General features: G+C 34.1%; 1 protein-coding gene across 3 annotated transcripts in view; it reads left to right on the forward strand.

Annotated features, from left to right (window-relative positions):
* Positions 1–26,252, forward strand: part of LOC118188636 (cell adhesion molecule 2-like) — a 1,428,898-nt gene that overhangs the window by 805,204 nt on the left and 597,442 nt on the right. For 2 of the 3 annotated variants that reach the window (XM_085815032.1, XM_085815033.1), the window contains 2 exons: positions 2,062–2,213; positions 21,742–21,777. In XM_085815032.1, coding sequence (XP_085671158.1) covers positions 2,135–2,213; positions 21,742–21,777 — 115 coding nt within the window. In that variant the 5' untranslated portion in view covers positions 2,062–2,134. The remainder of the gene's footprint in view (positions 1–2,061; positions 2,214–21,741; positions 21,778–26,252) is intronic. The other variant, XM_085815034.1, reaches the window with a different exon arrangement.

The raw sequence follows: 26,252 nt of genomic DNA on the forward strand, positions 1-26,252 counted from the left end.
ATTACTAAGGCGAATTCTCTTATTAATACACTTCCTTTCATTTTTTTTAACTTGTTACACACAAATGCATCAGCACTGAAGTCTTACATTATTATTTTTGTAAATTAATGTATCATAAATACAGAAAATATACATTAGAAAATCACATAATACTTACATTTACACTAATATATCTAATAGAGTCGTATATTATTTACATTATTTTTAATTAATGATTTAATTATTACACTAATACAGTCCAAATTCTTAATGTAACTATTTTATAAAAACTATTTATACCATATTTAGCCTGTTTCAGACACTTGCAATATTTCTGAAATCTTGCATTATTTTTGCAAGTTGTAGAATAAGAGGTATTTATACAGATGCGATAGCATCTTGACATATGTCTTCTCTTTTATATGCAAAAAGTTTCTTCATAATCAAGGAAACCTTTTGTTGTAAATGAGGTATCGTTAGCATGCATTTAATGTACTCAGGCGTAATTTGTGACCTTCCTTTGCAGTGTAGCTCTTTCCTTGCAGTGTAGACTTAAAGTACAGGTGACAGGTGACAGGTGAATGCAGGGCCCGGACACCCGGACGGCTTAATATGACAAATCGGGTGTCGTCCGGTATCCGCACCTATTTAGAACAACACAACCCTGGCGACTTCCTGAAAGGGCTGCATCGGAAATATATTAATGAAGAATATGTGGTATTGACGTGGCCAAACAAGGGCGTGTGCATATATATGCTTCAGTATACAATTAATAAAAAGTTTCATACATAGGTACATTGGTGGTATAGGTACATTGGAGTACAGTAAATTCGTTTTTTATTTTAATTTAAACAAATTCTATGTAAAATATATACGTATCTTTATCTTGCATCTTACACACAAGTATGGCGGTGCATTGCCACTTTGCGCAAAATGTCTATCAGCAGCTCTGGTTCTGCAGATTTTTCAGTTAATCCTTGCGTAAAGAAAATAGGTCGGCTGCTAATAAAAACAAACCAAGACTGTTTGGGAGCTCATTTTTTAGTTCGCAAATTTTTTAGTCTAATTTTATGTACAAAGGACCGTTGTCTAATGGTGCCCCGTCATAGAGGTACTGGCACATTTAAACAAGTCAACCACTAATCGACAAAGCAAAGATTTACAAGGATGCCGCGGGGTAAAGATGCCGACACTCACCATTTTAAGCTGTAAAGAATTAGATCAGCTGATGAATTCGAGAGAAGCTATAGATGATGGTGTTTAAAAGATGAATTTAAAAGGTTTAACTATTAATTTATTTTTGCGATTTATTACTCCTTCTTACAGTATCATTGATTTTTTTATTTCCTTGTGTGAAATAAAGGAAGTATTTTAATTGAGAAAAATTTTGGGTTTCAGATTTCAACGGAAATGTTCTATTTGCCCGTTCCCGAATCCATTTTGACTAATTTTCTTGCGTGACATCCGTATTTACGGACGGTATCGTAGACTCTTTATTCAAAAAAAAAAAAAAAAAAAAAAAAAAAAATAGTAAAATGAATTCAAAAGGAATTTTTTTCGTGGTGTATGTACGCATGTATCTCGCATAACTCAAAAACGGTTGGCCCCTTTGAAATTTTAAATATGGGACTGCTGTAACACGGATGCACACACACATATATGTGATACTTTTTGGTACTCAGCTTTCATTCATTTGCAGTGAGAAAGACAACACTACTCAGTCCCTGTTTATATGGTTGTTTGCCTTATTATCTAGTTCGCTTTTTATATAATTATGAAGAAAACTTAGCGCTTAATCGTTCAAATTGATACTGCTGACTTAATACACACATTATTTCCTGTTTTATGTTTACACACGTTTGTAGTACTTGCCTTTCATTCAGTTGCAGAAGGCGATATTTTTTAATTGCTAAAAACGTTTCTGCTGAAATAAAACCTGTATCAATTAATATTGTTGTTATAGTTTCAGTTTTACTTGGCGTGTTATTATTTCTCTTTTTTTCAATGAAATACTTTGTGAGCAATTCTTTTTATTTCAAATGTGTTGCTTAGTATATTAATAACATGACATATTTCTTGCAGGTATCCATCAAATTAAAAATTGCCTTTAACAAGACCAGAGGAGATCGTCGTTTTTATTCAACCTGGATGAGACATGATCAGAGACCCACCTTTCACTGCATATATTGTTGAAAATCTTCTTTTCTTATTTGTTACATCCGTGCCCGTTATTAGTAAGTATATCTAAAACATTTTTCAGTGGCTGGCAGGTATCATCTACAGTATTGTATCTGTGTATTAATTTGCATATTTTTGTTGTCTTAATGGTTGATCTTTCTATATTTTAACAAATAAAAAACTTTCAATATTTAAAAATATACAGCTGATGCTTTGAAATGGCAGATTGCTTTGAAATGGCAGACTGTTGAATATAACACCATAACACCTGACGTACGAAGTAACTGTTGGTGTCACATTGTAGATATGTGCTAGTAAACGCACCAAGCAAAGTGAAGGAGGCAACGAAGTGACAAAGCTGGAGAAGTTTGTGCCTGGTGTATCACTTTTTTGAACAAGACAAGTTCGATAGAGGTGTGCCCCTTTCTCACCCTAAACCATATGGAGAGGATTTTGCATCTACTATGATACCAATAATGAAAAGTAGGTCTGGATGGCAATATCCCCTCAAACATCAAATTCGAAAGAGCATCCAAGGCACTTCCAGCGTTCTTCATCCTTAAAGAGATGGTTTTGCTGGTCAATGGAGCGCAGCTGGCGTCATTCAGCGTGTCTTCGTCAGAGTTCCAAAGTCACGACTGTAGACGTTGGATGGGCTGAACTGCGCTAAAGGAAATAGCAACTTCACGTGAAACAACCAGATCTCGTGAAGAGACATGGTGCTTTTGCATCGTATGGTTGCTTTCTTGCTTTCTTGCCCATGTTTCACAAAACGAAAGCCGATCGAGTTGGATTAAGAAATCTTTCCTCACCCATCATTATATTCGCTAAATTTCTCCCGAATAGAATTCATTTCCTTTGCCATCTGGACTACTTCCCCCCCTTCGGAAGTTTTAAAATCATAGCAATATCTATCAGTCAGTGACGATAGATATTGACGTGTTCTTGTAGTCGCAACCATAAGGCTTCTTAAGGTGTGCGATTCACAGTTTGGCACACTGTTTTAAAAAATGCATGAGGGTAATAATTTTGAATATGGCATTTCTTGGTAAATTTCCTTGGTAAGACTGAATACGTTTTTAGGCATGAAGGCATCATTCACATATCAGCCATTTTAGATATACCAATCCAATAATCCTAAATTTTTGAAATACGATAAAATATCGATTGAAAAGAAAAAGTGTCATTTTAAGAATTATTTAAGAAATATTTAATTATGCATTTGCATCTGCTGAATTGAATCTGAACATGTTAAATGTACCAGTTGTTTAACAATGTACAAGGGCGAGTCAAATGAAAGTGAGCCAATGCGAATATATGACAAACAGAGAACTTTATTTAAAGGTAGTCTCCATGAACATTGAGACATTTATCCCATTGACAAATGAGCCGCGTGATCCCCGTCTCATAAAACTCCTTGGGCTGTTGATTCAAAAAGTCTGTAACCGACTCCTTCACGGCGGCGTCCGACACGAATCTGGTACCCTTGAGATGTTTTTCAGTTTCCCGAAAATGTGAAAGTCGCATGGCGACAAATCTGGGCTGTATGGAGGATGTTGCAGCGTGTCCCACTTGAACTTTGCCAGTCTTAACCACATCAGCGACGTGGGGACGAGCATTGTCGTGTAGCAAGATCACACCCTTCGTCAATCTTCCAGGTCGTTTGTTCTTGATTGCGACACGCAGCCGATCCAGCGTTGCACAATATCGCGAACTATTGATAGTCTCTCCACGTTTAGCAAATTCAGTCAGTAATGGCCCCTGACGATCGAAAAAAAAGTCAATAGCACCTTTCCCGAGGAAATGACAGCCTTTGCTTTCTTCGGGGGTGGTGAATTCAAATGTTTCCAGCTTTGCCGGCGTGTTTCAGGTTCGTAGTGGTGGCACCATGATTCGTCTCCGGTCACAATTGCAGACAAGAAGTCGTCACCCTCATTGTGATACCGGATGAGATGAGTCAAAGCAGTGCCGAACCTCTCCGTCTTCTGGCGGTCGTTCAAAATCTTGGGCATCCATTGAGCACACAAAAGCCGATAACCGAGATGATCATGAATTATGGTGTGAACTGAACCGTGACTGATGTTCACACGCTCTGCCAGTTCATCGATGCTTATCCTCCGTTCTTGTCTAATCAGCTCATCAACCTGTGCAATTGTGTCGGGGGTGATTGCAAGGTGGCTTTGGCCCGGTCTTGGATCGTCTTTGCAACTTTCACGTCCTTCTCTGAACCGTTTGCTCCAAGGCTTCACAGTGGCCAATGCGATGCAATGTTCACCGTACACAGCAGTCATACGGCGACTAATTTCATGTTGGGAAACACCTTCAGCTGTCAAAAACCTGACCACACCACGCTGTTCCTCTTTTGGAGCGTCCATTATGTCACGCTACCGTCTTCAACCCAGTGTAAGAGCGCCTTAAAGAACTTTAACCTCACACTTTCGCGCCACTTTCGTAAATGAAGGCTGTCTCTGTGCTACGCGCATGCGCCGCAGATGATGGACTGAACCATTTTTGCTGAGGAGGGGTTGGCTCAATTTCAGTTGACTCGCCCTTATAGTATATAAACTGAAATGTCTTAGGTTCTTACTATTATTTTAAACTGTATTTATTGAAAACATTCTCAATTAAGATTTCAAAAGGAGAAAAATTTCTTATACATATTTAAAAAGGCTGTGTGTATATTAAGATCATATTATGCATAAATGTTCCATTAATGTGAATCAAGTGACTTTACAATGTGCTTCAAAATGATTAGACGACTATACTATTTCTTGATGAACTGACCATAGATCAGTAGTCCTAGTTAAAAAGACATGAGTTGAAGTTTAATTTAGTTAATAAAAAAGTTCAATTTAATTGAATATGGCAGAGCATGTGATGTGTAACTGCGTAGAGAAAGTAACGTCTTCTTGGTAGACCTTCTAGGCTACACACTGAGAAAAACACGAAAATACTACACACACAGCCCTTTAGGAGGAGTAGGAAAACATGTGAAACTACTAGAATACAGCTGTCATATCCACTCTGTCACTGGTGAAAATATATAAGATAGAATTTTAGACCTGAAAACGTTTTGTCGCATGACACACTTCAATAATTCTTTATTTGTTTATTTAAATATGGAAATTCAAGTGAGAGCTATCTGTTGGAGGCAATGGATGACTTCTGGGAGATTTTCATTGGAAATGGGCTCTTATTACATATGGAGAAAACTTGGAAAATACCCACATATTTAGACTATTTGGCAGAACTCAAACTTGAGTCTAAATACCGCTGCTCAGTGTATTTAACCACTCGGCGAATGATAGGTCCTCTTTCTAGTAACAATATAGGAAAAATAAAGTTTTATACGAGCCCTCATTGGCATTATGTGGAAAAAAATATCAATAACTTGGGAATGAGAAAAATATTTCTCGTAGCCAAATTAGTTATTCAAAAAGAAATTAACTGAAATTGATATTTAATCAATCAAAACTGCGAGAAGTATAATTAATTAAATATTTCGCTACCTTTTTGAATATACAGTTAAAAATAATTATACGCGCTATTTTACACTTTAAGAAGGTGCATTTTGTGTCAGATACGCAATGCTGCTGCAATAAACATGAGCTCAAAGTGCTAAAACTCAAAAGTTTGTATGCCACAAAATTCAATATTTTCACCATCCCCTAAAGCCATTGTTTTCCCATTTCTTTTTATTCAGTTAATATATATACTATATACATCCGAAATAATACTATATACATCCGAAAACCAAGATTTCAAAATAAGAAATCCAAAAACTGAAGAGGTGGTGGAATAACATTTGCAGCTGAAAAGTAGGATGTGCATGGAATTTACAGAAACATACAAAAAAAAAAAAAAAAAAAAAAAAAAGAGGTAGTACGAAACAATTGATGCCAGCCGAATACTTCAGAATTTAACAACATGAAAAATGAGTATTTATCAAGATTAATGTTATGAGTATTCAGAACTGATTTCATTATTTTAATGATGAGTATGACATTAAAATCTTAATAACAGATTTAATAACGTCGTAACTGATTTCCGTTTGCTTTTCATAGTCTCTTTTTCTGTTTGTGTTTTATGAAATCTGCTTACATGCTATTCACCATGTTTAGTTGCATGCATCTAAACTAAACATATCCTTTGCTATTCACCACGTTTAGTTGTGTGCATCTAAACTAAATATATCATTGAGTACTGGTAGCAAAATAAATAAATTATCGATAGTTTGCGATTCATTCAGGGGGTCAGTATTTTTCTTTGAAATGACAGGCACAGAATATTCTTTTAAATTTTCATTTTTATTCTTGGCAATATTTAAAATGTAGATAACTTCATTATCATTAGAAAGTGTACTGACATTACTGTATTAGAAGAACACTTACCATGGGCTTACACTAAAATCAAGTTTTTTTGAGAAACATTAAAGGCGGGCATGGTGCCCAGATCACTGCTTTTTATGCAGTCAGTCGTTTCGCGCTTCTGATTACTTAATTAGTCTTGCTTTAAATGTTAGCTTTGGCGAACAAATTTGTGGCCACCGGAAATTGCAGCACTAGATAGTATCAATTTGTTTTTTACTACGAACTGAAGAACCGAGTAATTAATGCATAGAAGATTCAATTTGCAAACTTTTCAATGAGCGGTTTTCAATGAGCGGTTAACCGTGGCAATGAATAATACTAACCTTTATACCTGATGCGAAAGCATATTTTTCATCACACATGATCATGGGCGTAACGTGCAGGCCACAATCTTATATAGAATATCACATTTTTAATAATTGCATAGTTAGCAGTACCACAAAGCACAAGCGAAATGCTGTTGCGTACAAACGGCAACAGAGCTGCAAACTAACTGCGCATTTATCCAATCTGGCAGTCTGGAAAAGTTTTGGTTTAGGTTACACAAGTTCCAGTTTCCAAGAGTTACGTCATCAACGTTGCGAAGGCCATGCGAGAGGGAATGATCTAGAAATGACGCAGTTCAGAGAAGTTATTGCGATTTTTAGAACAGAGAGGATGAATTAATTAAAGGGTTACCGTTAGTTTAAATTATGATTTTGATTTACATATATATATATACAATATCAAATCTGAAACTTGCAATTTTTTTTTGTAAAATTGCATACGTATTATGTAATATAAGTATTCATATAATGCTTATATAATTTTACTAGTGAGTAAAAAAAAGGGAACAAAGATCCAAAGAACAAAGGTGATCCATAGAACATTCTAATTTAGTGTTGCCAGAAAATTTTTCAGTGAAAGTAGACTCAAAGAGCCGCCAAAAATTGCAAATGATGTCAGAGGTCACGTGATTTTGTGACGTCATAGTTACGCATGCTCACATGACCTCTGACGTCATCACAAACTTACTGTCTATTGGTTCCATAAGTTATAGACTGTATTCCATTCTTATTCGTTTTAATTACGTATCTTAGCTTTAACGAAAATTTTAAAAATATATTTCTCATTTTCAATTGTTTAAATATCCATTTCTTTTTAATTAATTCTCATTTAATTTAGGTTATATTTTAAAATTAATTTATTCATATCCATTTTCAAGAGATTCCTCGCGTTTAGATTGTTAGCGCTTTTGTACTAAATTTTTTGAGTTGGCAGTTAATTTGTTTAATTCATTGTTTTTCTGCTTAATTGTGAACATTTAAATTGAGGATTGTTTACCAGTGAGTTTTCCGTTCTGCCTTGTAGGTTTATTTCACATTCTGATTACTTAAGAAAGCCTTGTTCTTTCATTGTTAAATTTACTTGTGTTGTTATTCAGAAAAATGCCGTTGCTTTGATAATTAAGTCATTTGCATTGCTTAGTTCTTAGCAATATTATAATCAGGAGAATTAATTTCATTTCTTTTTCTGTTTGGTTACCAATATATGTTTCATTTCTTTCTCTGTTCGGGTATACAATATATATTACATTTTTGTTCTCTGTTTGGATACCTAATATATGTTAAATTTCTTTCTCTGTTTGGGTACCCAATATGTGTTTCATTTCTTTCTCTGTTTGGATACCCAATATATATTAAATTTCTTTCTCTGTTTGGGTACCCAACAAGTGTTTCATTTCTTTCTCTGTTTGGGTACCCAATATATGCTTCATTTCTTTTTCTGTTTGGGTACCCAAGCTGCAAGTTCTTTTGTTCGATTCGTTATCATCATAGAACTGGACTTAAAAACAAAACTGACTTGAAACTTAAACTAAACTGACTTAAAAACAAAACACACAGGAGAGGAGGGGGAAGGTGAGAGGTCCCGAAGCAGTTTTTTTTTCCTTCTTTCCCACTTTCCCTTTCTCCTTCTCGTTATACTGAGGTCAGGCTGTGCAGCCTTAAAAGAAAGCCCACATGCCAACTTCTTTTAATGCCTAAATGAACTGATTTTTCTAATGTAAATTATTTTTAATTGATACATTAGTTTAACATTTAATCATTTTACGATGTATTACAAAAATCTTTGAAGTCGCAAAAAATAGCATAAGGAAATGATGGAGGTTGCAAAAATTTCGCAAAATCGCAAATACTAAAATTTTAATAGCACAAGTATGGCAAAAGTCGCAAATTTTCGCAAAATCATACGATCTGGCAATACTGTTCTAATTTGTAAAAATGGTCCCCAATAGAAAAACGTTCTGGAAACGGTGTTTTACTTTGAGATGCATTTCCAATTAAGAAAATGATTCAATTAAAATGTAATGTTGATTTTTCTATGCAACCTACATGTACATATCATATACATAGGCTCCCCATTATCATTATACTAGAGGTTTAGAGTACTTGCTATTTTCTTACATCAGAGAGGAGGGGAGAGAGAGTATATGCGGTGGTTAAAAAAATTTCAGTATTGCATTTTATCGTTAAATTTTATATGAAAATGTTTCAAGCACAACCAACTTGAAAATGTTACCATACATTTCTCACGGTTGTCCTACAACTATTTCTCTCTTCGGAGATGACTTTAAAGGTGATAAGTTCCATTATTCAGATCTGTATTCATATCACTTTTAATATAAATCTTGCACCTTAACAGCACTTTCATGCACATTTAATTATGTCGATCTCATTATGTAACAAGAATAGAATGAGTATCCATAGGGAATTTGTTCACTTCAAAATCCAATCGAAAATAATGCAGTGTAATGTTAAAAAAAGGGAAAAAATTATATAATCTTAATAATCCCCCTTCTAATAGCCGACTCTAGTGTTTATAGGTTTCGGCCGTTAATAAGGCTGGAAGCGATGATCATTCTATTATGGAGGCATCTAATATGTCGGCCACTATATCATCCAATGAAGAGATGGACAAATTACATCCATGCATTCTCTGGACCCTCATTCGAACCCGGGTCTCTCATACGTCATTCAGAGCCACCAACCACTTTCCCATCTGGGCGGCGTTATATGAAACGTATTTTGTGCAGAATATTTCAGTTAAGCTATCCGGACACGATAGGTATTCTCACACTAAAGAAACTTTGCAAATATGTGTTGCATCACAGTTAATTATATGCATACAATTAATGCAAATCACGTCTATCATTTGAAAAGCTCAAATTTTTTAAATGTGCCTGTAAGCCAGTAGCAAAAAAGATAATATTTAGAGAGAAAAATAAATATAATGCACTTGGAAGATATTTTTAGAATTTTTGTCACATTTTTCACATGAAAATAAATAGTGTTTAAAAATTTTTAAAAATGTATTTGAATTAAGATGGTCCAAAAATAGAGACTTTCGAAGTTTTTCACACTTGCTTTTCTTTATGGAGGCATTTATTTTACACTTGCTTGTAGCTTAAGACAAGCTTAATAAAAGAAAAGTATTTTTCATTTCCTTTCACATGTTTTATCGAACGTAATAACAAATTCTCTCTTAGATGAAAGATTTGCGTTGAAATTTAATATAATATTACACTTTATGCGCTTTTTTCCTTTTAAGAACCACACAACGTTATTAAAATTTGCCTTCACTTTAACAATGAGTTTTTGAGTAGGTGTTCCTTTTTAATTTCTGAAACTAATTTGATTTTTTTAATTTACCAGTTACTTTTATCTTCTTTCCTATCAGATGTATGTACCTACATATAAAAATGACTCATTAAATTTTTCATAAAGTGAGAAAAAAGTATTTGTGAAATATATAAAGCAAAATAATAAAAGGCTTTTTTCAATAAAAATTGGAATTAAGAATTCTAAAGGAATGTATTTAAAATAGCTATTTCCTAAAAATATATTTTCTTAGGTTTTTGTCTAAAATTAATGTATTAATTTCGAACAAAACCGAAGAAAAATGCATTTAATTAAGAAGTATGCGGATATTGAATAAATATCACAAACCTGGTGAGAGTGAGAGACAGTATGTTAATACAAGTTCTAACTTTGATTTGCAATATTCTCTTAACATCCTATTTTAATTTGGTTATTTTCCTCTTCTTCCCTAAAAATACTAACTGCTTAAAATCAATCTCTTTAATTTGCATCATTTAAATGTTAATCGTTTTCTCACGATTCGTATGCAAAGCTAATGGCGCAGCCACTTGCATAACGTTTTTTCTGGCATCAGAGGAGGAGAGAGAGAGAGTATGTAGTGGTTAAAAGAATTGCAGTATTGCATTTTATTGTCAAATTTTATATGAAAATGTTTCAAGCATAACCAACTTGAAAGTATTGCAATAGAGTTACAATGTCATTATTTTCAAACTTACGTTTCCCAATAAGCATGGAATGCAATGAGGGAATCAGTTTCCAGTGAAGATGAGCTCAATTTTTATTTGATAAGAGTGAAATTACGTCTATGCATAGAGTACTTGACGACAGAGGGCATAAAAGCAGCGAAAAGGATATCAATGAAGTAAGAGGTGTAAGAATTCAAAAAGTAAGGGTAATACATAGTGAGAAAGCGAAAGCGATTCCGTTGAAGAGGCAGAAAATTGAGAATGGATAACGTGCACAGAATGTAATGAAAAGATTATCGCTTATATCCGGGAAAAAGGCGCAGGACCGCAAATATCTTCTGACATAAAAGAACCATTAGATTTCTGAGAAATCATGTAATGTTAGATATAAAAATTTTAACCAACTATCCGGCAAATCTTCTCGAGCTGCTAGTTCGTCCCAAGAAAATGCAGAGGGTTAATTTATTTGCCATTATTTATTAGTATACCCCTCAAAGTAACTTAATTGAATCGCAAAACACATTTACTCTTTTGAATCTCGCAGCGAATTTTTGCTTATTACATAAATACATTTAAGGGGGCTCATACACCTTAAACCCCTTATGACCTTCGAGTATGTGACTGTTGCAAGAATTGGGATATTTTATTTATTTTAAAAGCAATTACTTCCAATTTTTTACAGCTGACTGCATAATGGAAGTGGTTCTGCTTTGGGAACTAGTAAAGTTTGTGTTGCCACAAGTATTTTTGTAATTAAATTCGCTTTGGGACAAAATGTTTCGTCATGTTTCCACCTTGCGCTCATATTTTAAAAATGTCTCATGGTACATACTTGAAATTGGATGGAATTCTTTATATGGGCACTAGTTTCTGACGGAACCAAAAATAGGATGGATACTTTAATCTTAAAACATTTTATGCACGAAAAGAGTACAGATATTTTTAATAAAATACATTTTATAAACCAAACTCCAAATAAAATAAAGATTTAACATGAAACTCTTAGAATTTTTGGTTCACAGTAGTTTCCAAATGTTAAAAAAAGCTATATATTAAATATGGAATTAAATTATGCAACAGAATGTTTTAAATGGTGCGGGCAAGGTGGAAACATGACGAAAACTTTTGTGACAAAGCGGATTAAATTATAGAAATATTTGTGGCGACACAAAAGTTTTGAGTACTATTTCAGAAAGCAGCCATATTATGTAGTCAGCTGTAAAACGTTCGAAACGTTGTAAAACGTTGGAAGTAATTGCTTTTAAAATAAGTAAGTTATCCCAATTCTTCCAACAGTCACATATTCGAAGATCGTATGAGTTTTTAAGGTGTACGAGTCCCCTTAAACTGGTCGGTGGCCATGAAGGGACAGTTTTCATCCTGCAAGTAAGCAAAGTTTCAGGGCGCTCTTTATAAGATGAATATGGGATTTATGAAGTTTGTAAAATTTGTGAATAACAGTAACGTTTACGAAGTGTATTATATTAGTTAAACCCCAATGAGAACTCCAATATTCTAGTCACATGCATTAGCATCTACTCCTGAAACGGGAGATTGCACCAATCTGTAGATGTTATAATGCTTATCTAACTAAATACCGTATTTTAGCTCACTGGCTTTCTTTTAAAATTTATCGTGAAATACATATTTTAATTCCCGTGAAGGTCTAAGTGTCTTATTGTAAACTGTGACCGAACCTTTAATGGATGTAAAGCGACTTTACGTCTATCAAAGGTTCGGTCACAGTGTGAAAATATGTGCAGGAACTTGAGGAGGGTGTAGAAACCCCTTTTATTTTAAACTCAAATAGATGAACAGACGACACACATGTTGCTTACAAATCCGCCAACATTTATGGCGAGAACTTCAAGGTAGAAGTCCGAATTTGAAGCTAGATTTAAATATCTAATAGCCAAAGGCTACCCAGAATAATTTAATCGTGAAGCTGACACGGAATTCACCGGGACGAATTTAACTATCGGTAAATGGCAATGCCGAAGACAGATACTCTAATCTAAAATAGAAAAACTTGAATGTGGCCTTCAAGAGGCAGAACACGGCCTGACTTAAGTCTCAAGACCTCACACGAATTAATTTGCATTCTGGCTGGAAAACGGAAAAAGAGAAGTGGCAGTAATGATTTTAAACATAAAATAACTGGTTAAATAAATCAAATAAACCTCGCACCTTATAATTGCAATGTATGACTTAATAGGAAAAACTCGTCATTCTAATATTTTTCTGTTTTTAAAATCCACCAAGTATTACACTTTAATCTGTAATATATTTCATTACTAAATCTAGTTTTAATATGTATCCAAGGTATTTTATTTACATTTTTCACTATTTATATCTTAAATGATGTAAATGCAGATGTATTCCAAATATACACTGATGTTCGTGCTTCATGCTATTTCTAGTTTTTATCCTAAAATTTATCACTTTTATCACTTACGCGTACACTTTCTTCAAATAAATGTTATCAGAATTTACGAATTTCGTCTCAGTTGTTACTAGTTATCCTAATCATCGGCACGTTTGTTATTTTACTTTTTGAAGTCACCAAAATTTAAAGTATAATCTTCATTCATTGCATTTAATTAAGTTATTAGAAATTGTGTCCGGCGAAAATTAGCATATTGTTACGGATTTGTATTTAAATTGCTATTTCTAGTAGAACTGTAATAAAAATCGTTTTATTTCCCCGTGCAATGCAGCGCATGACGAGTCTTAAGAGAAAGCTACGCCGAAAAAGAAAAAATACAGGAACACGCTTATTTAATAAACAGATATCTCGTAATTTATATTTAAATTGAATAAATGCAGTTGTATGTTAACTGTAACTGTAATTCTACTCTTTTGCTTTCCAGAAACCTCGACAAAATAAAAATTACCATAATGTTCTCGTGCAGGATTAAAAAGCTTATAAAAGCTGGATTAAAACATCTCAGTTCAGTTGTTTACTTAGTGCTGTTATTTACTGTAGCGAATTCGCGGTGAGATCGGATTAGATTTGGATTGTGTTCTAGTTAACATTTTAGTAGTTCAAAATATAACTACTGCGAGATATTGTGATATTGTACCAATATTTCTGAGGAAATATTTCAGCATTTTGTTTTATTTCTTGTGAAAAAAAAATTTTATTAACTTTTTATCGACTTGTGCATTCAATCTACTAGGAACCCGTACGCATGCAACAGGTTTTAGTGTCAGAAGTGGGATTTGAATGCCAGTAACAAGAGCGATGGAAGAACAAATTAGGCACTTGATGACTGCATTTGCTGCATTCCAAGAAAAGATGGAAGGTGCCGTCAACTCAGTTAAAGAGGAGATGAAAGCTAGCCAATTATGTGTTAAAGGAAAGACGAAAGCAGGTCAAGTAACTTTTGAAAAAGAGATGTAAACTATTCAGAAATCTTTTAAAGAAGATATGAAGTCTGTTCAAGAAAGATTGAAGCAGGTCAAGAGGAAATGAAAAGAGAAATCACCTACGTAATACAAAATGAATTCGAGGCTATGGAAGACAGAAAAAGCTGTCGAAAATAAAGTCGGACAAATGAAGAAAAGAGGAAAAAATTTCTTCTATCAAATATCAAATAGAAGAGAGGGTGTCGGCTGTGGAGCAACGAATCGAAAGAAGATTTTCAGCTGTCTAACAACAAATTGAAGAAAGAGTTTCTGCCGTCCAAGGTTATATTGAAAAACAAATTGAAGACAGATTTTCTGTTGTCGTCACCATAGAAGCTGACAAGCTAAAGAAATGCATAGCGACAGCAGGAAGTAATTCTGACGATTTTAAATTTTTACCGATGCCTGCTCGTCCCTCTCTGAAGCTACCCACGTATGATGGGAAGAACTCCTGGCAAATATATAAGACACAATTTTCTATAGTTGCAGATGCGGAACAGATGGGATTCCCAAGCTAAGGCTGGTCATCTCACCGCTTATTTGAGAGCAGATGCAGCGGATACTCTTCAGACTCTTCCAGAAAACCAGAGACAAGACTTCGAAGATATATCTGGCGCGTTGGAGTTGCGCTTTGGCGAGAAATGCATAAAAGACTACAGTAGGCTTCAATTAAAATAGGCCAAACGGCATACGCAAAAATGCATAAGTGCCAGACTTAGTTATAAACGACATTTTATATACATTTTAAGACTTTACGCCTATTTGAAAATAACCAGACGTTAAATCTAATGTAGTCATGTATCTAGTGGAAGTTATATTTTTCAAGATTTCCTCAATAATCTGAAATGAGTACACCAGGTATTTTGTAACGCTATATAATTTGCGATAGTCTATTGCAAAACGATATCTTTTCGGGTGTGTAACCGGGTATCTGTTGCTTTTCTTACACAAGACAACCGGATTGGCATAACTGCTGGAAATTGGCGTAATGGGCTTTTTATTTAGGTATCTTTTATATGCCACTCAGTAATTTGTTCTTTAGATTTATCATAGCGGTACGGCTTGTGCCTAACCGGTTGTGAGTCTCCAGTATCTATTGAGTGGTGTGTAACTTGTGTAAAATCCGATGTGTCGCTAAATAAAGTAGAAAACTCACCACTTGCCGCAACTTTTCTTGTTCCTCACATGGCAAGTGCTGTAGATTTAATGTGGGGGTGGGGGCTCCGCTTTAACTTCTGTTACTGGCTTCATAGATAACTTGAGTGACGATTGCTGGTAATCTAACTTGGCTTCAGCTAATGAGAGAAGATTAATCCCCAAAATAATACCAGCATATATATTTTTCACTATAAGGAAAATTATTTTTACCTGATTCTCCTTAATCCGCATATATAAGGGCACTTTGCCGGTGCAGTTTCATCTTTCTCCTTGGGCAGCTACAGCCGTCGTACCGTCCGTGCTGTAGACAGTATATCTGTGAAAATATTTTTTTAAAGTATTCTGAAACGAAGCTACATTTAGCGCCTATATCCAGGAGGGCGGTGGCTGGGATATTTATTCACCAGAACCTCGATTTTAAGCAGAACTAAATTTTTCATGATGACTATATTCCGCTTGATGGTAGAGGGATTTTCTTCGCCTTGGGGTATTTGCACTCTCCCATCAGCAAAAATCCGTTTCAATTTAAATATATTTTCTTGTATTTTTTCCTCAAGGTCTTTCTTGTCTCGCTGACTTTCGTACTTCTTCTCTGGTTAACTATTAAACTGTCGACGTTCGCCGTGAATTTTCTATTTTATTAGACCACTGACTTGACTTGCTTCCGTATCCTTGTTCTTGCCTCTGCTGTGGCCTTGGCTCGTTAAACTGGCTTCCTTGCTCATATTGGCGTCTTCTATCGTTGTCCGTTGTTCTGCTTTCATACTGGATTGCGAGCTCGAATAAAATACCCAGCGTCGTAAGGTTTCTTAACTCAATGACGTCTTGTACCTGGGGTAGTAATCTCGGCAAAATCACCTGGATTGTTTCAGGATCCGGCTGGCTTTGATACAGATATTTGAATACTTGGATTTTTTTCAAAATAAAATTCGACACCTCCTCTATTAGTTACTGATATACGCTAAAGAGTTTCTCCTCCAACTTGGCTCGAATCCTTACTACTTCAAAGGCCTTTACTAAAGCAGTTTTAAAATTTTCATACGTATAGGTGTGAGACTTCTTGGCTCACCCAAGAGATTTTTTCCGATACACTTCAACCAATTAAGCGCTTGACCCTTCAAAGCGCTGGTAGCCAAAGTGACTTTCTGAAATTCGTGAACTGGATACAGTATAAAATGGGCATCTAATTTCTCCAAGAAGTTGTTCACTGCTGAATTTCCATCGAAGCTGGCCGATGGCTTGCCGATGCCCGCATGGTCTGGACAATGTACACCCGAGTCCTTCTTGGCTGGCAGTTCGGGATTCTGAGCCGATGCTGCAGGTACATCAAATTCTTCCTGATCTTCGGTCATGGATCTTCTTCTTCGGGCACCACTATCAGGACTGCTGTTCCTTCTAATTGCCTTTGGAAATATAACTGCTGTCCTGAGTAGGCACAGGGAGTTTACTCAAAATTATGTTCGTGCGTGTGTAGAAGATACGATAAAGATGAGAAAGGTTAAATTTACTCTTTATTTCTCACAGAGTATAGCCGATCCCGTACTTCGGGATACAGAGATCAGTACTTATGGTCTAAAACGTAGAAAATAAGAACTAAACTAACTAAAAAAGAATTAAACTTAGATGCTTTACAGAGAGTAGTAACGCTAAGATTGGCCTTTTTAACACTACGTATCTAGTAAGCAGAATGCAAAAAAACCATGTCTTCAAATAGCAGCGAGAATCAAGTTCTGGGCTTATAGGCAGACAGGAACTGACTGAAAAGCACGCGCGTGGTAAGGCAGCGAGACGTCTCTCTCTCTCTTTTGGCTAAAAGCCATATCTTAAATACTTACACAGTTTACAACCTCATTTGCATAAACAAACCTAATCGCGCTTATTCTGGGCCGGAAATGGAAAATAAGAGTGGATAGCAAAGTTTTAAAATTAAATAAACATTAGTTAAACTTAAAATCCTTACAAACTATATGCCCGTGCTGTTTCGGCTAAAAAAAGTGATTTTGCAGTTTTCGAAGTGGTTATAACTAAATAAATTCCTATTTTTAAGGTTGCGCCAGTATTGCAGCCCAGAAACGATTTTTGAACCAAGATCATCAAGGACAGTGCAAACAGAACGAAATGCAAACGGAATGCAAGCATCATTTTAAAAGCATCATCATGGTCGCATTTTAAACAAATAATCTAGGGTTTCATTGATTTGAAATTTATCCCTATCATGTCACAAGTAACGTATTAACCAGATATCTCACTGACATCGCAGACTTCTTTTATCAACATATTCTATGGGATAAACGTTTTAAAAAAATTACGTTCTTCAAAACGACGTATCATCCAGTCTGTGACCGATTTCGTTTTAAATTTCAAATACAGTTCACATACAAGCATTTTCTACAAGCGTTTTGAGCACAGGTGTATAGTATGCTGCTACATCGATCAATTTTCATTGCAAAGGATTATATATTACACATTCAGGCCATGATAAATATATTGCTTGCATCACAGGACCATGATTTCAAAAATGTTATCTCTCTAAAGATCTATTAAAAGATGATTTTCAAAATTTTTTATATCCTCCTCGCAATTTCAGTCATTTCAATTCACTTCTTTTAGCTTTTCTGATTGCATATGATATAATTATACTTACACCTTTTTCTTGATAAGCTATTTATTTATTATTTTGTGTTTTAGTTCTGAACCGATCAACAGAGAGCTAGCTCATGAATTAGCGCTTTGAAATTTTTGAAAGTCTCAAGTAGGCTGCGTAGACAAGCATCTTTATTTGCTTTCTTTAATTAATTTTTCATAGCGACGTGGTGGCTATTTTTTCATTATGTATTTATAGCTGAACATTTTCTGGGTTTCTGGTTATTTAAGAGGTAGTTTTTCAAGGATACGTTTTCTAAAGATATTTTCCAAGTCACCTGCAAAATATATATATGGAATCCCAAATATTTTAGTTCGTAAAATGTTTCTTAATTATATTGAAAATAATTCAGTAGATGTTTAACACTTCATGAATACTACAGCTACTTAACCGCATAGCGTGCATCTACCGTGAAGTAAGCCAAGTTTCCGTTTCCAGATCCTATTTTGTGTTTCAGATTAATTAAGTTAATGCACTGATACCTTTCTGTATCTGTGACGTGTAACTCTTTATGGGCAGAGTTGCAGAAATTCGAATAGAACTCAGTAAGCCCCAAGCCTAAAGATCGTGAAAGCGCAGACGAAGACATTTGATTCAATTCTGTTCGCCACAAATTAAATGCATATCTTCTCGGGTTTATTCTAATGCTCACATATCTTATTAAAATATGTTTAATTTATAATCTTGGGTGCAAGGTTTCGAATTTAATCTTTCCACGCATTTCACATTGATGTGTGATTATTAGTGCGTTTAGAGCTCGCAATTCTTGAGTTGTCAAACGCCCAATATTTTCCCGTATTTACTAAAGCGATATTGTTATTATAAAATACGACAGAGAATTTTCGAATTTATAATTTTAAGGAGGTGATCGTATGATCATTTAAAACTAATTACAGTTCAAATAATTAAGGAAAGCAACTCCACAGTAATCTTGAGAGAGGGTAGCAAGTGTTCAAAACTATGATTTGTCTCAATTTGCAAGACCATGGCAAGCGACGAGGCTGTGTGTTAAAAACTGCGCTTGTGATCCTTTGCCTTTAGATCTTTCTGTTGCTCATAGGTGGGGAAGTGTTGTTGGTTGAGTATTCAAATTTCAAAAAGCCAAATCAAAGGCAAATTTATGTTACTTAATCTTATGCGATGTAGTTAAAAGTAATTATATAAAAAGGTTTCGTTTAGTTCAGCGTTTGTCAAACTTTTTTCAAGTAAGGTCCACTGTTATGAATTATAATATTTTGCGCACAGCCTTAGCTACCCCTTCGACAGCATTTATTTTAGCCTATATTACTATCAGTATACATACCTTTTTAAATGAAATTAATTATTAATTGACTTTATTTTACACTGATATTAATCTAGAGGACCTCTAGAGCGGGCTTCAGGGACCAAAGATTGAGAAACTCTGATTTAGCTTACTGAGATGTATTTTCATCTGCTAACAGAACTCTTAAGATACAACGTCCAAAGCTGCAATTCCCCTTAGGCTCCATTCCTTGAATGATGAATTTGCATGCAGTGTTCGTGATTTTTTTGCGTACCTAACCTAAATTCGGTCTACCTTCTTTCAGAATATCTTTTATAAGAACATACCTGTCCTTAGGTATATTTCTCGATCACCTAATGAATACTTTCCTTGGATTTTATTCTGCTGTGATTAGGGTTTTTGACTTTCTTATACGCCATTTAAACACCAGAAAGTTTCTTTTTCCGCCTGTGTTCCACTTTGATACCGCTTTAGCGCCAGATCTGTTTTACCCTCCAAGTCCGCCATCTTGACGCACTGTTCTGTTCGGAGGTTATACATGTAAGTAAAAACATGTCTAATTTCATTTCCACTGTCTCTAGGAATACAGTCTCTTTCTAGGATCATATTCATACGATCCATATATTTATTTGCTTCACATAGTCCTTTGAGTCCATTATCTCACTTATGGAAGTCGTTCTTTCCATTTTGAACGCTTTCACAAAATTTTTAAATAATCACCAAGATCACGTTTTCTCTCTGGTACACTGAGGTTCACACCAGAGAGATGAAGAAGATGAGTCCGGCTTTGGACCCTCCTAGGAGGAAGTCCCCCGAGCACTTATCCTGTAGATAGATGGCCTAATATGTTTTGAAGCAATCCAAGAATCCCTTGTCCTCTAGTAAATAGATATGCCTCATGGGATTATGACGTTCACCCATGCCTATCCCACGGTCTAAGGGGTTGGCACATCCAGCTAGCAGTTGGGAGACATAAGGTTCGAATGCCGACGAGAACAATTCAATTTGGCTGTTTTCTTCTTGCAAAAATCACATTAATCTCTTCAGTGACGCTCGAGGTAAGTAATTGGTAGTGGTGGGCATGCTTCTGGACTGATTCCTAGGGCGGGTCCTGGATTTCAATTCATTACCACTTGAAATTGGTGCGAATACGGTGAGGATCCACGTGACTTCATGTTTCTCGGCTTCGAAAATTTTAGTAGAGTCTAAAACGTGTAAATAAATTCAGAGTGTAATCAGGTATTTCAGTTTAAAAATAAAAAAAGCAACACATAGGGAGTGGATAAATTCTAATTAATGTAGTTTAGATTTAACCTTCGATATCAAAATTAATGAGATTTAAAATATATATTTTGTACAGTTTATTTCAATTACAGTATTTTAAAATATATAAATAACAAGTAATTTTATAGCTTTTCAAGAATCACTGAAATATTAGCAGTCAGCCAAAATGTCAATAGAAGGAAAATTGCTTTACAGATCTAAAAGAATCACAAGCATATCGTCTTATATAACTGACAATAGCATGAGCACTTTATTTTCTAAATATTCTGTGTAATATTATGAATAAATTCTTTTACGCTTATGAACGATTTTTCAGATTAAAAGATTATCATCTTTCAACATATATGAAATTTCATAACATCATATTTTGTAATTCCGTATAAAGAGCGCTTATTATGCCTAAAGATCACTTATTATGCCTCATTCGTTTATTATGTCTGTGAAAATGCAGACGAAAGCCACTTGATTCAATTCTGTTTGTCACAAATAAAACGCACATCTTCTAAACGCACATCTAGGGTTTATTCTACTACTAGTAAATCTTTTTATAATATGTTTAATTTATTAGTTAAAGCTTAACCAAAAGAGTTAACTATGTTTAGGGACATCTAGAAGGAGTTAAGCTTCTGGGTTTTATCAATCACATTCATATATAAGGTCTTCAGCTTGAGCGCTTTATGTTCAAAAATTTTTCTGTTATACGCTAGAGCGTGTCACATATATTCTGAAGTTTTTCAGTACATGTTCAAAATGCATTAAATTATAAAACAAATTTTAAACTTTTTATTGATTTGAAATTTTTATAAATGAGTCAAATAATAAATTTAACGTACTTAAAATTTTTATAATGATAATAATTCATCATGATAATTTTCGAGCATTATTAATAGTATACTGAAGGAGTTGGTATATATAATTTTATTTTTACATGGTAAATATATTTCACAACCTAAATATAAAGCTTAATTAATTATACGTTTATACAGATTGTGCTAATAAATGCTTAAATTCTTATAACGGTTGAAAAATTTAATGTTTGTATAAAAGTGGTGGTGAAATCAATTTTTGTCCTATAATTTCATTTAATTCTTGTTCGAGAAAATTTATTTATAGCTAAATTTTCTTTTTTCAGCTCCGGGAGTTACACAGTGTGGTACGTATACAAATGGTATGCAAATAATTAATATATTTTTCTAATTTTCTAGGATACATTGCAATATTTAATTTTTATTTTGTGCAGTTAATAATGTGAACAATAAAAGCTCTGAATTTAATGTTGTTAAATTTATTTAACGGAAAGTCATTTAAATGAAAATAGGATTTATGAATTTATAGAACTTACTGATTTTAAATGAAATTAAGTAATGTTTATTACCTAAAGAATAACCTAATTACGAAAACACTTTATTTCAAAATGACTATTAATTTAGATTAAAAGAAAACTTCTTGGAAGTTCAAAATGATCATTAATTTAGATTAAAAGAAAACTTCTTGAAAAATGTTTCTATTAATTTATACTATAAATAGAATGTATGTTTTCATAATTATCGTTTAGAACCAACATTAAGTTTTATAAATAAATTTCTAAAACTCAAAAACCCATGAAATAATTTCGAATAAAAGTGCATTTTGATACTATATCCTTTTCAGCCGCCCTCCTAAGTATCCCAGTTAAGTAATTTTATATTATGTAAAGTACGTGGAAAAATACGACGTAATTATTTTTATATATAAAGTATGTTGAAAGGAAGAGAAAATTTGAAAATGTAAATTACGGATTCCTAGAAAAATGAAGTTAGTCGGCAGTATTTTGGAACAAGAATCTTATTTCAGTTTTATGGTTGAATTATGCATCGCAAGACAAAATCTAACGATATCTTTTCCAAATATATATTTAGTAGGGTAAATTAAATGCCTTATATCTAGAACTGTTTTAATGTATACTTGGTATTTATCTATCGAAAAAAGAGTAATATTTAAAAGATATTTCTGAAGTTTAATATATAAGTTAGTTAAACTGGATTTTTTACAATGGCGAAAAGCTCAAGGTTTTCTTCATGTCGATAATATACAAACGTGATCCAAAAGTAGCGCCCATCAAACTTGCAATATAGTGCAAAATTCCAAAATGGATATAAAAATGGTAAATTGCTTAAATGGATAACACACCTACATTGTTACAAACAATACATCACTTAAAATGTCATTTGCTGTTAGGTTTAAATATTAGTTATCTAGTATAAAATGAATTTTTATGATTGAGCCTTACTTCGCACCACATTCTTACAGAATAGCTACTGAAGCATTTAAAGAAAACTTTTCAAATGTTTGAGAATCTAAAAAGATAGTGATTTTTCGCTTTGTAATATGAGTTCAAGAAAATGAAAACGTTCACCATAAGAAAAAGAAGTGAATGTGCGTCTCTTTTGAGTTCGAACGAAATGAATGAAGTCAGTAACAAAACATTGCTATCCCTAAGAAAGAATAAGAAAGATGGTACTACAATAATGAAAAATAATGCTTAATCATAAAAATTTATTCTGCTTAAGGAAAACTCATTTCCATGTTGCAGTAAACAAACAAATAAATTGCAACAGCATAAATTGAAACGGAAATTTCAAGTGATACATTGCTTTTAACCGCGTAGAGTCATTAGGTTATTTCGGAAGCAAAGGAAATAAAAATTAGCAACCGCCTTCGCCGGGAATCGAACCACTGACCTCTGGAATACCGATCCAGCGTGCAGAACCACTACACCACAAAGGCACGCTAGGAAAGCGGGAGAAATACCTTATATACCTCCTCTTTAAAAGAACAACTGAGGGTTTTTTTTTTAGGAGACCCATTCGACAAATCTTGGGTGTGGGAATCCTCATCCAACACCCTTTTAGTTCGGGCGCCACTGTAGAGTCATTAGGTTATTTCGGAAGCAAAGAAAATGAAAAAATAGCAAGCGGCGCCGGGAATCGAACCACGGAATCTCTGGGATACCGGCCCAGCGTGCAGAACCACGACACCACGAAGGCACGCTAGGAAAGAGGGAGAAATACTTTATAACCGTATAGGAGGTGTCATCCATTGAAACAATTTGCCATTAATATCCTTACTAGAATGCTTACAGTTTTTGAATTTTAATCTTCTCGACTGTTGTATGGTTCTGTATAATTTTCTATAGAAAACTGGCCTATTTAACTTATCTGTAATATGGAAACGTAATAGTGTATAGAAATATGTAATATGTATGTAGAAAATCTGTAGGAAAGAACGAACATGCTTAGAAATAAATAATAATCATATATATGTCAGATATTTGTTTTTTATATGCCGTAACAAGCATAATAGGCGTGGGCACTAGCAATATTGGGCTTTGGCCAATGCTAAAACCGGAAGCAGTGGTCACTTTATTATATAGGCACGTAATAGATGGACCAACGTTGCCTCCCGTGAAGGAACAATTTACATCCGTGGCATTCTACGGGATTCGAATCTGGGTCCTTCGGTACGACAGTCAGAGTCATTAACATTTTCCTCTCTTGGTGGAATATGTATGGGAGATATGAGACATGTAAAGTTTTCAAATGAGATTTTCTTTTATAAAGAAGAACAAGGACCCAGACAGACTAAGATGTGAGAAACTTGTTAAAACCACAACCAATTAAAAATCTAATATAAATGACGCTTAATTAATGAAGATAACACCAGTGAATACAACTGAGCATTGGTTTTGTCTCTGGATAACCGAAAAATATATTTCTGGGTTAAGTGTGAGTGAAATGATAAATATTTCATTAGTTCTCTATTCTGTAAACAAAAGAACGTTATTTTCAAAATTATTTCGTTTCAATAATGAATTAGGTAATTTCAAACAAAGAGGTAGATATGAAATATATTCTGAAAAATGAATGAATATACGCATATTTTGATAACACCTAATATAAATAAGATAATACAAATAAGATTCGCTGCAAAAGTTTGCTCAGAAATATATTTGTGTTTTCCGTTAACAACTCTGAAAATAATTTAACAAATTTCTTAGGAATTCTTTGAAATTACAATTATACCCTAAACTAGTTTCATACGCCGAACCGAAAATATACTCCTGTTTCATAGTTTAGCTATAATATAGAGAATTATAATTTCGAGATAAAAATATTCTTTTATTTTTACGAGTACCTGTCATTTTTTTGTATTTTTAGTCCAAAGGGGCTTTGTCCCTGAAGAACTATGGTTTTTGTTTTGCCATTTTGCGTTGAATCACTATAAATGTCCGTTTCACTTTTCAAACTGTTGCCACCAAATGTTAGAGTCCTGCATTATATTTGAAGAAATTAAATAAGGAAAAATCTGCATAAATGTATGTCTATTTCTCGCATTGTGATAAAACAACGGTACATAGAGCCATCGAATTTTGAATGACGTAATCTTCTTACGAATATGGACATGTGGAAGACCAAATTTGAAATGCGGAATTTGTTTTATGATCGATTTCATATTTTGTAAAAATTTAACGGATTTTTGAGTAACAAAATAAACAATTTAAATCCGAGCAGTGGCAACACTCTGCGGGGAAAAAAGACTTTTTTATCTCCAGCGCGCGGAACTATGTATCGGAAATTCTAAAGATATGTTCATTTTAAAATTATTTTGCGATATTGCTATTGAACTTAATTTTATGGTTTAAGTGCAAAGAACATGATATTTAATAAATAAAGGTAACACACAAAACGTTAAAAAAACACCTTATGGGATATTGTTTGAAAATCTGAAACCTTTCAGATTTTTTTTATTTATTTATTTTTGAACCTACCAAGGTTAACATCAAGGAAATGCATTTAGATGAGCATCTTGCAGCTTACTGGGCATCAATGGTTGATTGGTTTTCTTCCCACCAGTATCTCGTGGTTTTCGATCTTGAACTTCGCGATTACCCTAAAAGCTGTTAAAAAGAAAAAAATTCTTCTAACATACTATTGAGTTTCCCAGGAAATTTCTATTTCGTGATTTTCTTAAGCTGAAGTTCAATGAAGATTTCCTTAATGTTGTGAAATGTTGACGCTCCTTCTTTCGGGTAGAAGACTTCGGAAGTTGATAAAACAGACACTGTATCCAGAAGCTTTGACAACTTGTTTCAGTAAGTTTAAGCGGATGTGGTTGTAGCGTCAGTGTTTTCCGCAGACCAGGCAAGGGATTTCATTTACGATTGAAAATCCCTCAGAAAAATTTATTCAGGTTTGGCCAGTCTTTTCTGTTGTACTCTGTCTTCGTGTTCTTGCTGACCTAAAGGCAGATATAACAAAGGCAATCAGTAAAACTAACTTTAAGATCCTTAAAAACATTACCATTTTTTAATCTCCAGGGACCTCGAAAATTTATTTATCATATTTCAAAATATTTAATAAGATCTTAATAATACTGATATTCCTTTACGGACTACACTAAGTTATCAAAATTAGTAATGGTTGTTGTAATTAGAAAAATGTCCTTCTTGAGATTCTCAGAGCTCACAAGAGCTGACATTAAAGCCTATACATTTCCTTGTGTTACCTCATCGAAAATATATCCAAGTTCCATGCTCATCCCTAGCAATTATTTTGAAGTAGACTTTCGAAGTCTTCAACACCTTTCATCAAGTATGTTTTATTC

This window comes from Stegodyphus dumicola, chromosome 4 (assembly GCF_044657685.1).
Source record: "Stegodyphus dumicola isolate Sdum_Otavi_A_Nest chromosome 4, ASM4465768v1".
Classification (NCBI taxonomy): domain Eukaryota; kingdom Metazoa; phylum Arthropoda; class Arachnida; order Araneae; family Eresidae; genus Stegodyphus; species Stegodyphus dumicola.